Below are 16,335 nucleotides of genomic sequence, written 5' to 3' on the forward strand. Positions count from 1 at the left end.
ATACAAGTTTCACGTTTTAGCACCTGCAGATTCTAAGACAGTCTTAATGCTCAATTTACAAAAAGAAGCATACAGTTACCTGGGTAATATATTTATAATGGGTATAATTTTTATGGACTCAATAGATGAGTACAAATCTGCGTATTAATACAAATTTACAGACTACCGGCTTTTATCCGTCTTGTTCTACTATGGTTGCAACAGTCGGAACCAACCTTTATCTCCAAGTTCCTGAGAGGAAGCTAATGTGTCCGTACACGTTCCCGGAAGTCAAGCGGAAGTGGAAATGTCTTTCTACTTTGTACAGTAGACGACATATATTTCGTGCAACTTTATTATTGTGTGTCCGTGTCCTGCTGTCATGGCTCGTCACCAAGACCTGACGGCCATTGTATTCAAAGTGGTGGTGGTTTACCTGATGCTTTCTTTAGTACAAGCTGCTGGGGAAAAGGTAGGCGTCTCTGCTTCACACTGCTATGGCTAAGCGGCCCCTCTTGAATCAATGCTAGGAACATCTGCATCCTGCTGCAGGGGGCAGTCATTCACCGTACCCTGTAGCACATCTAGGGATAGTTTAGCCGCCTGACATAATGATGTGCTAGGCAGTCATTCAGTACCCTGTAACATATCTAGGGATAGTTTAGCCGCCTGACATAATGCTGTGCTAGGCAGTCATTCAGTACCCTGTAACATATCTGAGGTTAACTCAGCCCCCTGACATAATGCTGTGCTAGGCAGTCATTCAGTACCCTGTAACATATCTGGCGTTAACTCAGCCCCCTGACATAATGCTGTGCTAGGCAACCATTCAGTACCCTGCAACATATCTGGGGTTAACTCAGCCCCCTGACATAATGTTGTGCTAGGCAGCCATTCAGTACCCTGTAACATATCTAGGGTTAGTTTAGCTCCCTGACATAATGCTGTGCTAGGCAGTCATTCAGTACCCTGTAACATATCTAGGGTTAGTTTAGCCCCCCTGACATAATGCTGTGCTAGGCAGCCATTCAGTACCCTGTAACATATCTGTGGTTAGTTTAGCTCCCTGTCAATATGCTGTGCTAGGCAGTCATTCAGTACCCTGTAACATATCTGGGGTTAGTTTAGCTCCCTGTCTTAATGCTGTGCTAGGCAGTCATTCAGTACCCTGTAACATATCTGGGGTTAGTTTAGCCCCTGACATAATGCTGTGCTAGGCAGTCATTCAGTACCCTGTAACATATCTGAGGTTAACTCAGCCCCCTGACATAATGCTGTGCTAGGCAGTCATTCAGTACCCTGTAACATATCTGGCGTTAACTCAGCCCCCTGACATAATGCTGTGCTAGGCAACCATTCAGTACCCTGCAACATATCTGGGGTTAACTCAGCCCCCTGACATAATGTTGTGCTAGGCAGCCATTCAGTACCCTGTAACATATCTAGGGTTAGTTTAGCTCCCTGACATAATGCTGTGCTAGGCAGTCATTCAGTACCCTGTAACATATCTAGGGTTAGTTTAGCCCCCCTGACATAATGCTGTGCTAGGCAGCCATTCAGTACCCTGTAACATATCTGTGGTTAGTTTAGCTCCCTGTCAATATGCTGTGCTAGGCAGTCATTCAGTACCCTGTAACATATCTGGGGTTAGTTTAGCTCCCTGTCATAATGCTGTGCTAGGCAGTCATTCAGTACCCTGTAACATATCTGGGGTTAGTTTAGCCCCTGACATAATGCTGTGCTAGGCAGTCATTCAGTACCCTGTAACATATCTGGGGTTAGTTTAGCCCCTGACATAATGCTGTGCTAGGCAGTCATTCAGTACCCTGTAACATATCGAGGGTTAACTCAGCTCCCTGACATAATGCTGTGCTAGGCAGCCATTCAGTACCCTGTAACATATCTAGGGTTAGTTTAGCCCCCCTGACATAATGCTGTGCTAGGCAGTCATTCAGTACCCTGTAACATATCTGAGGTTAGTTTAGCCCCTGACATAATGCTGTGCTAGGCAATCATTCAGTACCCTGTAACATATCTGGGGTTAGTTTAGCTCCCTGTCATAATGCTGTGCTAGGCAGTCATTCAGTACCCTGTAACATATCTACGGTTAGTTTAGCCCCCCTGACATAATGCTGTGCTAGGCAGTCATTCAGTACCCTGTAACATATCTACGGTTAGTTTAGCCCCCTGACATAATGCTGTGCTAGGCAGTCATTCAGTACCCTGTAACATATCTAGGGTTAGTTTAGCCCCCCTGACATAATGCTGTGCTAGGCAGTCATTCAGTACCCTGTAACATATCTGGGGTTAACTCAGCTCCCTGACATAATGCTGTGCTAGGCAGCCATTCAGTACCCTGCAACATATCTAGGGTTAGTTTAGCTCCCTGACATAATGCTGTGCTAGACAGTCATTCAGTACCCTGTAACATATCTAGGGTTAGTTTAGGTCCCTGACATAATGCTGTGCTAGACAGTCATTCAGTACCCTGTAACATATCTATGGTTAGTTTAGGTCCCTGACATAATGCTGTGCTAGGCAGTCATTCAGTCCCCTGTAACATATCTGAGGTTAGTTTAGCCCCCTGACATAATGCTGTGCTAGGCAGTCATTCAGTACCCTGTAACATATCTGGGGTTAGTTTAGCCCCCTGACATAATGCTGTGCTAGACAGTCATTCAGTACCCTGTAACATATCTAGGGTTAGTTTAGGTCCCTGACATAATGCTGTGCTAGGCAGTCATTCAGTCCCCTGTAACATATCTAGGGTTAGTTTAGGTCCCTGACATAATGCTGTGCTAGGCAGTCATTCAGTCCCCTGTAACATATCTGGGGTTAGTTTAGCCCCCTGACATAATGCTGTGCTAGGCAGTCATTCAGTACCCTGTAACATATCTAGGGTTAGTTTAGCCCCCTGACATAATGCTGTGCTATGCAGTCATTCAGTACCCTGTAACATATCTTGGGTTAGTTTAGGTCCCTGACATAATGCTGTGCTAGGCAGTCATTCAGTACCCTGTAACATATCTAGGGTTAGTTTAGCCCCCCTGACATAATGCTGTGCTAGGCAGTCATTCAGTACCCTGTAACATATCTAGGGTTAGTTTAGCCCCCTGACATAATGCTGTGCTAGGCAGTCACGTAGCTGGTATTAGTTGTGCTCCCCCTGGCACTCTGCTGGTAAAAGTGAGCTCCTTCTCTAATACTGCCTGGGATAGGCAATCCAAATCCTGTCACGCAGTTGGGAATTGCACCTCGGTCATACTGTAAGGAATTAAACTGCCCGTCGAATACCTGGGATTTGGTAGGCTCCTCTCATATTGTTGCGGATAAGCAACCTCAATAATCTCACACAATTGTAAATAGGTGAGCTCCTCCTGTGAAACTACTGGGGATAGGCACTTCTAATCACACCAGAAGCCACATGACCTCCCCTTGTCACTCTACGTGACTGAGCCCCTCTTGCAATGTGTCTGATCTCTCCTCAAGCCTCCTATTGTAATTGGGTTCTGAGATATCACTATGTATCCAATATATTATATTACCACTTAGAAGTAGGGCGGCTTTTTTTAGTTTTTACGGATTGATCTGTGCTTATTTGATGCAAGATGAAATTATCTAATATTACAAATACTACTGCTCTTTAGTTTTAGGTTTCTACAGTAATTTTCAGCTGACAATCTATTAATATGTTTGTCTCTGATACATTTCAACATAAAATGTAATGTGTTTCTAAAATGTCTTAAGTCTGTTTATGCACTGTAAACATATTTAAAGGGATAGAAAGGTCACAAATGAAATGTATGGGTACATTAAAATTTTTAATAAAAAAGTTATTACTGTTTTTTCCGGCATATGCACATATGCTGGGGTACACCAGCATATATTCAACACACAATCTCAGAGAGTCAGCAGTGGCTTGTATGACACTGACACAATATACACCCCCACCAGTTCTCTAAGCTATGTGAATCCTGAGCCTGTAGTCATATGTAGTATGTGTGCGTATGTTGCAGACACTGTACTGTTACTAGAAGAATTCTGCTAATGGAAGTAAATTGTAAAATTGCCTCTATTTAAAACTGAAATGCATTTATGCAAATGTTTTAAATGTTGACCTTTCTATACCTTAAATATTAAATAAATGTGTTATCTGATACATTTTCTACCAAGCTGAATTTTGAGTTAAATCTCTAGTCAGTAAGACCAATTTAAATTGTGTTTTTCATTTTTAGAATCTTTTTCAGATTATTTTTCCAGTTATATCAAACCGTTACTAATTTGGTTATATATCATTATAAATGCATGGATAAATCATTAAAATTAATTAAATTATTGGGAGGTGAACTATCTCCAGTTTAATAGGTTGATTGTTCCTTTTCTCCTTCCAATAAAGTACAGCTGAAAAGTTAATTACTAATAATAAATTAAATAGTTTTATTTACTACAATAAAAATAACATTGTATTTCATTTTTAATGCTTGCCCCTCCCTCCTCACACTTAAGTCCTCGTGCAGATTTATTCCACTCAGAATCAATGCACTACTGTGAGCTAGCTGCTTGCCCCGGTAGAGCATTGCTCTCTTTCAACAAATACCAAGAGAATGAAGCAAATTTGATAATAAAAGTAAATCTGAAAATTGTATGCTCTATCTGAAATCCAAAGGATTTATTTCATGATAATGTCCATTTAAAAGATTTCTTTCTGTTATAATTTTTAAGCTAAACAACTAACATATTAAAGTTAATAAACATTAATTAAATCCTACTGACCTATATTTTCTCCAAAACGAAGTTTCATAACGTTCTAAAAGTTATATCTTTTATTCGCCGATGATGTCACGTTATCCTGCCCACTATTTTCAGCACTGCATGTTCAAAATACTTAAACCAATAACTTTGTGTTTAAAGCGCCATTTTGAAACCTAGGTATTGTAAACGGATTGGTATAGAGCAAAGGATACCCACGGAGTGGGTTTGGAAAACAATTAAATTTGCAGACAAGATTTCTGATATATGGTAGACGAGATATGTTAATGAAATGCTATTGATAAAAAGCGTATTTGGGGTAGATAGTTAGTAACAGGCATAGAAAATATTTAATTACAGTGGCCCTTTAAGATATATTTCTCAACTCTTTGTTTGTATAAGTTATTTCTGCAGATACAAATTCAGAGTCCTAAGAACTACTAAACCAATAATATGTGATATCTTCAAGATGGAAAAATAGCCCTCTGGGAGAGCATTACATCCATGGGTATACAGCATCTCGCTATATAATTAATAACTAATCTATATTCCTGCATGAATAACCTTTTAGATTAAAAGGTTTTAAATAGAAACCATCTTTAAATAGATTGTTCCTCCAAAAAATGTTATAAATTTTAAAAAATCCTATTTGTAAAAAAAATCATTGACTTTTATCCACCTTTTCTGCTATGTTGATGCATGAAGCGTGTAACGTGAACTGTTGCATCACAATGAATTGTTTATCTCTAATATTGATTTGTTGTTGCAGAATTTTGAGGACGCCCGGTGTAAATGTATTTGTCCACCATATAAAGATAAACCTGGAAATATATTCAACAAAAATGTGACACAAAAAGATTGGTGAGTTTCTTTATATATATTTTAATCTCTGCAGTATTGTGTTTTAATAAACAAATTAACAAACGAATAAAAAAATTATATTTTTGCTGTGGAAGCCAAAGATTCTTTACCCTGAGGCGATTAGATCCAAATAAAAGTTTGAAATGACCAGTTGTGATATTGTTATGGTTTTTCTTAGATTTCCTCATTGTTAAGGGACCTTACACTCATAATTTAATCCATCTAGAAAAGGAGTAAAAACTGTCCTTGTCCCAAACTCCCTAGAGAGCCCAAAAGGAAATGATGCACCATAGGCTTTATTCACAATGGTAAGGGGCATAATACGTGCTCTTAATCATTACAGCATGTCATTGTACCACTATCGACCCTGCTCTGCTTAACCACCACAAAAGGTGTTAAACGCAAAGTAGCAGTGCCGCTCTGGGTTGTGCGACTAGCGCGACAGATTAGATGAACGTTGGGTTCTGCTTGGGACCAGCAGTGCACCGTCCATGGGTCCCAAGCAGCACCTTTACTGTGTGTTTAACCTGCTTTATAAGACTGTCTCCAGCCTTGTATAGCTTCAGACGCTCACTGAAAACCCACCTATTCACAGAGGCTTTCCAATTCATGAACTGCTTGACTCACTGCTGCAACTACAATCCATGTGACAAGCTACCCCAAATCTTATGTCACTACACCCTCAACCTGTCGACTGTAAGCTCTCCGGAGCAGGGCCCTCTTCCTCCTGTACTAGATTTGTCTATGCTTTTGCATCTTTTTCACAAATCCTTGTTCTCTGTGGCTCCCTTTGCAGTGGTTAAGCACATAGGGCCCAATAATCTAAAACTCTCTGCTCTGGTGAGATTATCTAAGAAGACTTGTCAGTATTCCCTCAAATCCTATTTGAAAGGCAAATTGTAGCTTGAGATCTGTTTTGTTTTGCTGTGCAGACTTCTTTATGTGAAGGACAGACACTTGCATTGCAATGTAATGCTTAAAACTAAACAACAACGATATAGTGTGATTTCTCTCCATGCCAGCTCATTTCTGATCATTTGGCCCCTAGACCTGCTGGGGTCAGTAGGCTAAACTTACATGTTCTAACAAACTAGAGAATGTATGTTTGCACTGAAATGTTCCTTCAAATGTGCCCTTCTGCTGCTCAAGAGTATACATGCTTGTGCTGCTCAAGAGTATACGTGCTAGATGCAGCTTTGGGTTTCTGTATTCTGATAGCCACAGAGCTATGCTTGTGCTAGATGCAGCTTTGGGTTTCTGTATTCTGATAGCCACAGAGCTATGCTTGTGCTAGATGCAGCTTTGGGTTTCTGTATTCTGATAGCCACAGAGCTATGCTTGTGCTAGATGCAGCTTTGGGTTTTTGTATTCCGATAGCCACAGAGCTATGCTTGTGCTAGCTGCAGCTTTGGGTTTTTGTTAGGGTTGCACCGATACCGATAGGGTAGTTAATATACTGAGATTTCCAGCTCTGGCTAAAATGGCCCAAAAATATCTTTCTGCCCCTTGCAGTAGTGTGGAAAGTTGAACCTCCTTACTGATAGCAAAAACAGACTTATAGCTGAACAAGCAGAGATGCTTCTGTTCTGTTCCTTAAAAAGAACTTGCCACTAACTTTTGAAAAATTATTCTAATTGCTAGATTGCCTTTTATACTGCAAGTTCTCATCTTGCACAAAACATACTGTACTCTGAGGAACATCCATACCCTTAGATTATATCATTGCAGGAAGAGTACTCATAGGAAAAATTAAGTTAATCCCAATGAACACTCATCCTGCAATTATAGGACTAGATTTAGATTACATTCGATTGGTAAGCCTTACCAATGCTCTGTTCACATTTCCAACGCCATAGCCTTTAATGGAGTAGGACGTGTAATGAGAGCATTGGTAAAGCTTACCAGTCAAATGTAATCTAGCCCATAGTGTTGTTCGCCATGATTAAACAGTATTCTGTTCTATTTTTTACTGTATGGCACTTTTGGTTGGTTGCAATTTTATATTTGTTATTTATTGTTGTTGTTAATATATTTTATTGTAATATTTTTATTTCTAAACATGTTCTGTGAACTTTGTGACAAATAAAACCTGTTTTATTATTTCATATTGTCTTTTGAGCTACAGTCCTTCATAATTATAAAGAAGGAATCTTAAATAATTAGTCTGTAACTGTCACATGACATAAAAAAAAATATTGGTAATTGGTATCGGCGAGTATTTAAAAACAAGTATCGGTACTTGTACTCGGTCTTAAAAAAATGGTATCGGTGCAACCCTAGTTTTTGTATTCCGATAGCCACAGAGCTATGCTTGTGCTAGCTGCAGCTTTGGGTGTTTGTATTCTGATAGCCACAGAGCTATGCTTGTGCTAGCTGCAGCTTTGGGTGTTTGTATTCTGATAGCCACAGAGCTATGCTTGTGCTAGAGGCAGCTTTCGGTTTTTGTATTCCGATAGCCACAGAGCTATGCTTGTGCTAGATGTAGCTTTTTGTGTTTGTATTCCGATAGCCACAGAGCTATGCTTGTGCTAGATGTAGCTTTGGGTGTTTGTATTCTGATAGCCACAGAGCTATGCATGTGCTAGATGCAGCTTTGGGTTTTTGTATTCTGATAGCCACAGAGCTATGCTTGTGCTAGTGCAGCTTTGGGTTTTTGTATTCTGATAGCCACAGAGCTATGCTTGTGCTAGCTGCAGCTTTGGGTTTTTGTATTCTGATAGCCACAGAGCTATGCTTGTGCTAGCTGCAGCTTTGGGTTTTTGTATTCCGATAGCCACAGAGCTATGCTTGTGCTAGCTGCAGCTTTGGGTTTTTGTATTCTGATAGCCACAGAGCTATGCTTGTGCTAGCTGCAGCTTTGGGTTTTTGTATTCCGATAGCCACAGAGCTATGCTTGTGCTAGCTGCAGCTTTGGGTTTTTGTATTCCGATAGCCACAGAGCTATGCTTGTGCTAGCGGCAGCTTTGGGTTTTTGTATTCTGATAGCCACAGAGCTATGCTTGTGCTAGCTGCAGCTTTGGGTTTTTGTATTCCGATAGCCACAGAGCTCACTACTGTATCATTGCTTTGATACATATTTTTAGAAATATATTAAAATACATAAAAAAAATCCTGGCACCTGACTTTTTGGGCTGGTTCCTAGATTTTGAAATTTGTTGTCAAGCCTTTCCCCATTTTGTTCAGGATGACACTTAAAGGGTCAGTAAAGTCAAGATAAAACGTTCATGATTCAGATAGGACATGCAATTTTAAACAACTTTCCGATTTTACGATGATCAAATTTGCTTTGTTCTGTTGGTATTCTTAGTTGAAAGTTAAACCTAGGTAGGCTCATATGCTAATTTCTAAGCCCTTGAAGGGCCCCTCTTATCTCAGTGCATTTTATTAGCTTTTCACAGCTAGGCAGTGCTAGTTCATGTGTGTCATATAGATAACATTGTTATCACTCCTATGAAGTTATTTATAAATCGGCACTAATTGGCTAAAATGCTAGTTTTTAAAAAGCACTGCGATAAGGGGCAGTCTGCAGAGGTTTAGATACACTTTTTACCTCTGTGATTACTTTGTATTATAACAGTTAGTTATGCAAAACCAGGGAATAGGTAATAAAGGGATTATCCATCTTTTTAACCAATAATATTTTTTTTAAGTAGACTGCTGTTTTAATTAAATTCATATGGAAAGTCTTTATATTCATGAGCCAATTATATGTTTAATAAAGGATACATTGTGTCCGTGTAATATGAAAATGAGACTTGGATTTTCATATATGTGCTACTCTTAGGGAGGTTTAATGGTGGAAGAAAGCTGCAATGATAACCAAGATGAAGTTGAGAAGGGTTTTCAGGTATACCATAGTTATATAAAGAGCTGCTGGATAACCCATCTATTGATATTCTGGTAATAATAGGGGTATTCTGAAACCAATAGTTATTGAGTCTGTAAAGCTCATATTGAAGAACAATGCATCAGCCACCCTTGTTAGTCCATTTAATATGATAATTAAAGACCGATATTCTAGCTGGACATAAAAAGCAAGATTTTTATTTCATTCAAAGCTGCATGTGAGCGTAATATAGCAAATTGGTGAATTTATGACAAAATGAATGATTTTAGTAGTGAGGTGGCAAACTCTAGCTCCAGTGTGAATATTTGTTGGATGTAATATGTAAGTTCTCTTTATTTTTTTGGGGTCAAAACCTAGACTTTGTCATATCTAAAGCCACAGGTATAAAAAGTAATTTTCCACAGGATCCCAGAAGGGACGGCAAAACCATGATTTAAAGGGATATGAAACCCAACATTTTTTTCTTTCATAATTCAGATAGAGCAGCCGTTTTAAACAACTTTCTAAATTACTTTTATTAATTTTATTTGTTCTCTTGGTATCATTTGTTGAAAAGCAGGGTCATACGCTTAGGAGCCGGCCCATTTATGGAGCACTTTAACCCTTTCGCTGCTAAGCTTTTTTTTTTTTTCTTTCTTTTTTCACCCCAGTGCTAAGCCAGTTTTGAGCTTTTTTTGCTTCTTACATTTAAACCCTACTGTAGTCAAATTGTAGTGAGTGTCCCACACAAATTATAATTTTATGTATTATTTTTTTTCAGCAGGACTAGTAGATTCACTATATGCCATTATTATATTTATAATTCATGGTATGTGAGATAGCTGCGGCCAAAACTGTAAAAAAAAAAAAAAAAGTATAAGTTTTGGGTAGATTTTCATAAATGTTGAATGGCCAGGTGACCATTGCCGTTACTGTGATCACCTTACTAAATTGTCATCAAGGGAAGCCACATGTGAAATAGGTTCCCATATCGGCTTTTGGGGGTTATAATATAGATTAGAGAGGCCCCATTGTGCAGCACAGAAATAAAATAACTTATGTTGCAAGATGTTCAGTTACTACAGTGATCACCTGACTATACAGACAAAATGAATATATTATTTTTTTTTAAGAGAGTGACTTGTCTACTGGAAACATTTTCTAGACATAAATAATTATATATATATATATATTTTTATTTTTTTTTTATTATTTTTTTTGAGTTTTCAAAATAGCTTTATTGAACTTATCAATACTACAGGTGAAATAACCCAGGTAGATATAAATTAACAGCGTGAGGACACATATCGTCATTAGAACAGTATATTATTACACAATTTAAAGTGCATAAAACTCTGTACAAAACACAAAGGTTGGTCATAATCCATTATCACCACACTCACTGACCCGAAAAAAGGGGGGGGAAGGGGAGAAGCCCAGAAGTGAGAAAAGGGGGAGGAAAGAGAAGGGGAGGGGGGTGGGTGTAATTAGTCACGGGAAGGAATATCGCGTAAGCCCGCCCTCCAAAATCAAATAGGCAATTCCCAAAATAAGGCCTTGTGTCACCCATGGGAGGCTAACAGGGGGACAGGACATTAGGTTTCCAGGTTGTGTCGTAAGCGTCTTTCCAGTAAGCTCAAAAAGGTCAGAGTTGCCCAGTTTATAAAATATGTCTTTTTCCATGGTGTATAAATAGGCCATATAAGAGCAGACCCTTGTCCAGCTAGGCGGGGACTCAGTTTTCCAATCGCAAACTATAAGGTGCTTAATGGACATAAAAAGGTAGATGCTAATGTATGCATGATGCTTAGGGATAGTATGGACACCTATGTGTAGAAGGGCAACTGCCGGCGAGTTACGTAACGAGACTCCCAGTTTAGGGAGGACTCTAAAACATCTTATCCATAAAGGGTGAATTTTGGGGCATTCCCACCAAATGTGCAGGGAGTCTCCTCTCTGACCACAACCCCTCCAGCAGTAAGGGGACGCACCAGTAAATATTTTAGCTAACCTGGTGGGTACATAATACCAATGAGCCAACAGCTTGTAATAAGTCTCAAATAAGGTTGTGCAATGTATGGCCTTTTTGGTACGCTCAAGGATGTATCCCCAAACCTCCTCCGTAAATGATTCCTCAAGTAGGGATTCCCACTTCGCAAGGTGGGGAGTTGTTTCCGAATTTGTGTGTGAGTCTAATAGAGTATAATGTCTGGAGAGAGGTGGAAAAAGCCTATTTCCCTGACTCCAAGTGGTCTCCCACCGGGTTAATGGTCGACCCAACCGAGGCTTAAAGCCCCAGGAGGTCAAGAAGCTTTTAATTCTATGATGTTCAAATTTTAGGATATGGGGTAAGGTTACATCTGTCCCTAACTGAGAGAGAGATCTGAATCCACTTTCCGGTGACGCATGCCAGAGGTCAGAGACCACATTAATTCCAATTTGTGCCCATTTCAGTGGGTGGGCATCCTGTAAATCTGCCAGCAGGCCAGGTATTGAGTTGATGGGAGATTGGTGGGGAGCGATATGTCTAGAATGACTGATTAAATTATTTTTTCTTCATTGTGCATATAATGTGCTATTACCAACCAAACCCCTGGTGTGTTTCTTTTACTTTATTATTTTATTTTTTAAATCTGATTTGTACTACTGCTCCAAACAGGCAACTCACTTTCAAATGAGGGTTCTTGGAGCTTTGTAGCTGCTATGGGAACTGAGATTGAGGGGTTTGGATCCCCATTTCGCTCCCTTGCAGCTACCAATGAATACTGGCTCAGCCCCTTTGTGACATCACCACGTACTTGCATAGTGATGTCGGCTGGTACTCCCATGAAGCCTGGGAGTGCTGCCCACTAGGACACCAATGATCCCCGTAAACAGCGCTTGATCAGCGATCCCTCTGCATGACGAAAAGGACTTGTTATGCACCTACAGGTTGCAAAGTGCAGATCAAGCTATAGCTCGTCATGTGCATAGAAGGGGTTAAAATGGTATGCTCTATTTGAATGGCAAAATACATTTTTGGGGTTTCATATCCCTTTAAGTCACTACTCTGTTCCAGTTGAAAATTAAACATACCAACTAATTTGGGATGAAGGTGATTTTAAAAATTGAATATTAAGTGATAACCAAAAATAGCCATCAGGGGGTAGCCAAGATGTGTACCAGAAATTAAAATCTGAGATGTGGGCTACTAAGCTTTCCATTGTAAACCACTACAAATAAATTTAGCCAATCAGCATATCAAGGACTCAAGTAAAAGTTCTGATGGGCAGTCTCTGAAAAAGGTCTTGTTGCAGCAGAACATTTATCAATTTAAAAGCTGTACCTTCTCAACTCCTGTTAAACAACAGAGTCTGTTTGTATATGTGTCCCCAGATATTAAGAAGCTAGAAATCTTTCCATAGGAAACTACTACAAATTTAGCCAATTAACATATCAATGACTAAAGTAAAAGTTCTGATGGGCAGTTTCTGGAAAAAAGTCTTGTCAGGAAGGAACAATATAATGTGAGAACTGGAGAATATTTATTTTCTTGTTTTTGTATGACTATATACCATTAATAATCTGAAAGTCCTATCGTTCTACCTTACCTTGGAGAAACAAACAAGTGACTCTTTGTGTCAGATGTCTTTCTCCTGTGTATAGTGAAAGCAAATGCATAATGAAAAGAGAAGACCAACTATACAGCAACATTAATGCCAAGAAGTTATTGTGATTTAATTTATTTGAATTATCTCAGATCCACCCCCCTCCCCTTTTTATATATTTTTTTTTTTTTTTTTTTATATATATATATATATATATATATATATATATATATAAACTCGTGGTTGAAGACTGCCTTTTTCATTAGTGACTATCCACATATTTTTAGAGCTGCAAGGATTTGATTTTCCACCTCAAAAGGTTTGTTTGTAAGCTGTTTCTTTCAAGAGTTTGTCAATGTTTCCTTTAGAATGAGTTCACCTGTTTGTTTAAAACTCTGGTCCAGATCCAAACCTTCAATATTCAGTTGTCTGAAAATATATTTCTGCTCTGCTTAAAATGCAAGGAACTGATGACTGTGTGTAAGGTGTGTCTTGCAGTGAAACTACTGCAGTCAGGTTCTGCAACATTTCATCTAAACATTGTGAGTAAATAACATTGTGGGTAAAAAAAAGTTTTTTTTAAATGCTCTTTCTACAAGGGTTGTTTCTAATTGAAAAGAGATGCTAAATTTGCTGCTACTTATTCTTTAGAAAATTGCAGTACATGGTTTACCATTGCAAAGCTTTATGGAGTATGTTATGGAGGGGGAATCTTGTGATCAGTTATGTCAAGTAACATTTACAGGACAGAACAATATCGGAAGAGAACGGCAGAGTTTACCAAATACCAGCCAAAATGGTGCCTAGAAAAAAAGTACAGATAAAAACCAGAGTAGGAAATGTGCAGGGGCATAGCTTCTCCTTTCCCGTTCACACACAGCAATGTGTTTCGTCTGTCTAGCTGCTGGTTGTCCGCCTACCTTGTCTTCCGCAATTCCAAGCACACAGCTTTGTCACAGTGAGACAAAGTACTGCAGGTGGGTTGCAGGGCACAAGAAGGAGGTAATCAAGGGGGGAATTTGCCAATGTCTGCATTTAAAGGGCCACAAAATACAGTTGAATTGCAGAATTAACAAGTGCATTATAAAAAGATAATGCAAGAACACTTACTCTGAATTTCAAATAAAACATTTTTATTTGCGGACAAATTTATCTCCCCCCGATTGCCAGCCCCTTGTATCATGTGACAGCCATCAGCCAATCACAGACTAGTATACGTATACCCTGTCAAAGTGTGTATATAAAAAAAAATGTGTTAATAGAAGTAAATTGTAAAGTCTCCAAAACTGCATGCTCTATTTGATTTATGACACTTTATTTTTTTACCGTCCCTTTTCTTGGAAAGCAATAGATTACATAATTGGTATGATCATACGAGTGAGAGAATATCACTGTAGTTTACCTATTGGGGCAAACGTTGCTAGTAAGGTTAATTCCTCCATCACAAGATAATGAGGAAGAAGCAGTGTTTTCCCCATCCCTCAATAGATACAGAGGATGATACTGTGTCACAGTTCTATAAATACAAATAAAGATTCTGTTTGCATTGTGATGTGAGTCTTAGTGTTTATCTACGCTGTCAGTCTGTCTGTGCTTGACCTGTGGCTAACAAGCAATTTTATTTCCTCTCCCAATATGCAGTGACTGTCTCCATGTGGTTATACCCATGCCTGTACCAGGACCAGATGTTGAGGCTTACTGTCTACGCTGTGAATGTAAATATGAGGAGAGAAGCTCGGTCACAATAAAGGTAAATCTATAGATCTACAATCTCTTGAGATGCCAGTTAAAGTGATGGTAAATCCAAGCATATAACAAATGCTGGGATTTACCATCACTAAAAATCAAGTGGAAGTTAAAGGGACAGTCAAGTAAAAAAAAAAAAACTTTCATGATTTAAATAGGGTATGTAATTTTAAACAATTTTCCAATTTACTTTTATTACCAATTTTGCTTTGTTCTCTTGGTATTCTTAGTTGAAAGCTAAATCTAGGAGGTATATATGCTAATTTCATAGACCTTGAAGGCCACCTCTAATCTGAAAGCATTTTGACAGTTTTCACCACTAGAGGGTGTTAGTTCATGTGTTTCATATAGATAACATTGAGCTCAGGCACGTGAAGCTCCTAAGAGCAAGCACTGATTGGCTAAAAATGCAAGTCTGTCAAAAGAACTGAAATAAGGGGGCAGTTTGCAGAGGCATAGATACAAGGTAATCACCGAGGTAAAAAGTATATTATTATAACTGTGTTGGTTATGCAAAATTGGGGAATGAGTAATAAAGGGATTATCTACCTTTTTTTAAACAACAAAAATTTTGGTGTTTACTGTCCCTTTTAAGTGATCAGATATGTAAAAAAGGTACTAAACTCGCTCTTTCTGTACTGCTAAACTCAGTGTCTCTGTCCGCCCACGGCACATCGATATCCTTCAATGAGGTGACGTTTGCACCTCTGAACCAATAGCCGTGCATGTCAACTGACAGTGTTCTGTATGCACGCACGGCTATTGGTTTAGAGGTGCAAGCGGCACCTTATTGGTAGAAGAGCGATGTGCCGTGGGCGACCGGAGTCAGGTCAAGCACTCACGTAACCAATGTCTCAATCCTAGTGCCCACTGTGCATCCACTGCAGTAGTATAGATAATCCGTAGAGAAAGGTGCACTCACCAGGACTTGATTAAAAATACTTTATTTCCAGTGACGTTTTCGGGGTTGCCCCAGTCCTCAGACCTAAAAGAAATCCACAACAATGAGCTTACCTTAAATACCCTCCACCACGGTCTTACTGTCTAGTTGCTACCCGTGGCGTCCTGGTTGCTAGTGACGTCATCATGCAAGACCACGTGACCCACTGTTCGTGCGTCCGTAGTCATAGCAACCTAATGCACCAGATGGAGCTCTAAAAGCACTCCTAAACACCGTTAATAGTGACTGTAAATAGATGAGTGTATCTATATTAAAAATACATGATGATACATTACTGCCTGGTCTATCTATAATCAACCTTTTAGATAAATATCAAAGTCTATACATGGATTACAGATCTCCTAACTCTGGGGGTGTATTCTACTCATCAGAAACCATAGGAGCCCCATAATATGTCTTAATCTGTATGGAGCTATTCTGAGCCTCTCTGTAGTAAATTCCATATTCATACTAAGGAACCTGGACTCCCATATATAATAGTACCAAACATAAGGGAATTTAAACTGACACAATACATACATTCCCTATTTGATTCCATGCTACCCTACACTGCTTAGCTTTACATTTAAGAAATTGATCAAATTAACATAGCCAGTGTTAAACCCTCAGAATGTCAACATCCTACT

At 39.1% G+C, this 16,335-nt stretch overlaps 1 protein-coding gene across 1 annotated transcript in view; it reads left to right on the forward strand.

Annotated features, from left to right (window-relative positions):
• The first annotated feature begins 243 nt into the window (after positions 1-243).
• Positions 244-16,335, forward strand: part of TMEM9B (TMEM9 domain family member B) — a 46,884-nt gene continuing 30,792 nt past the window's right edge. Inside the window, exons 1-3 of the mRNA XM_053720603.1 lie at positions 244-451; positions 5,498-5,589; positions 14,644-14,752. Coding sequence (XP_053576578.1) covers positions 362-451; positions 5,498-5,589; positions 14,644-14,752 — 291 coding nt within the window. The 5' untranslated portion in view covers positions 244-361. The remainder of the gene's footprint in view (positions 452-5,497; positions 5,590-14,643; positions 14,753-16,335) is intronic.

This window comes from Bombina bombina, chromosome 7 (genome assembly GCF_027579735.1).
Source record: "Bombina bombina isolate aBomBom1 chromosome 7, aBomBom1.pri, whole genome shotgun sequence".
NCBI lineage: Eukaryota > Metazoa > Chordata > Amphibia > Anura > Bombinatoridae > Bombina > Bombina bombina.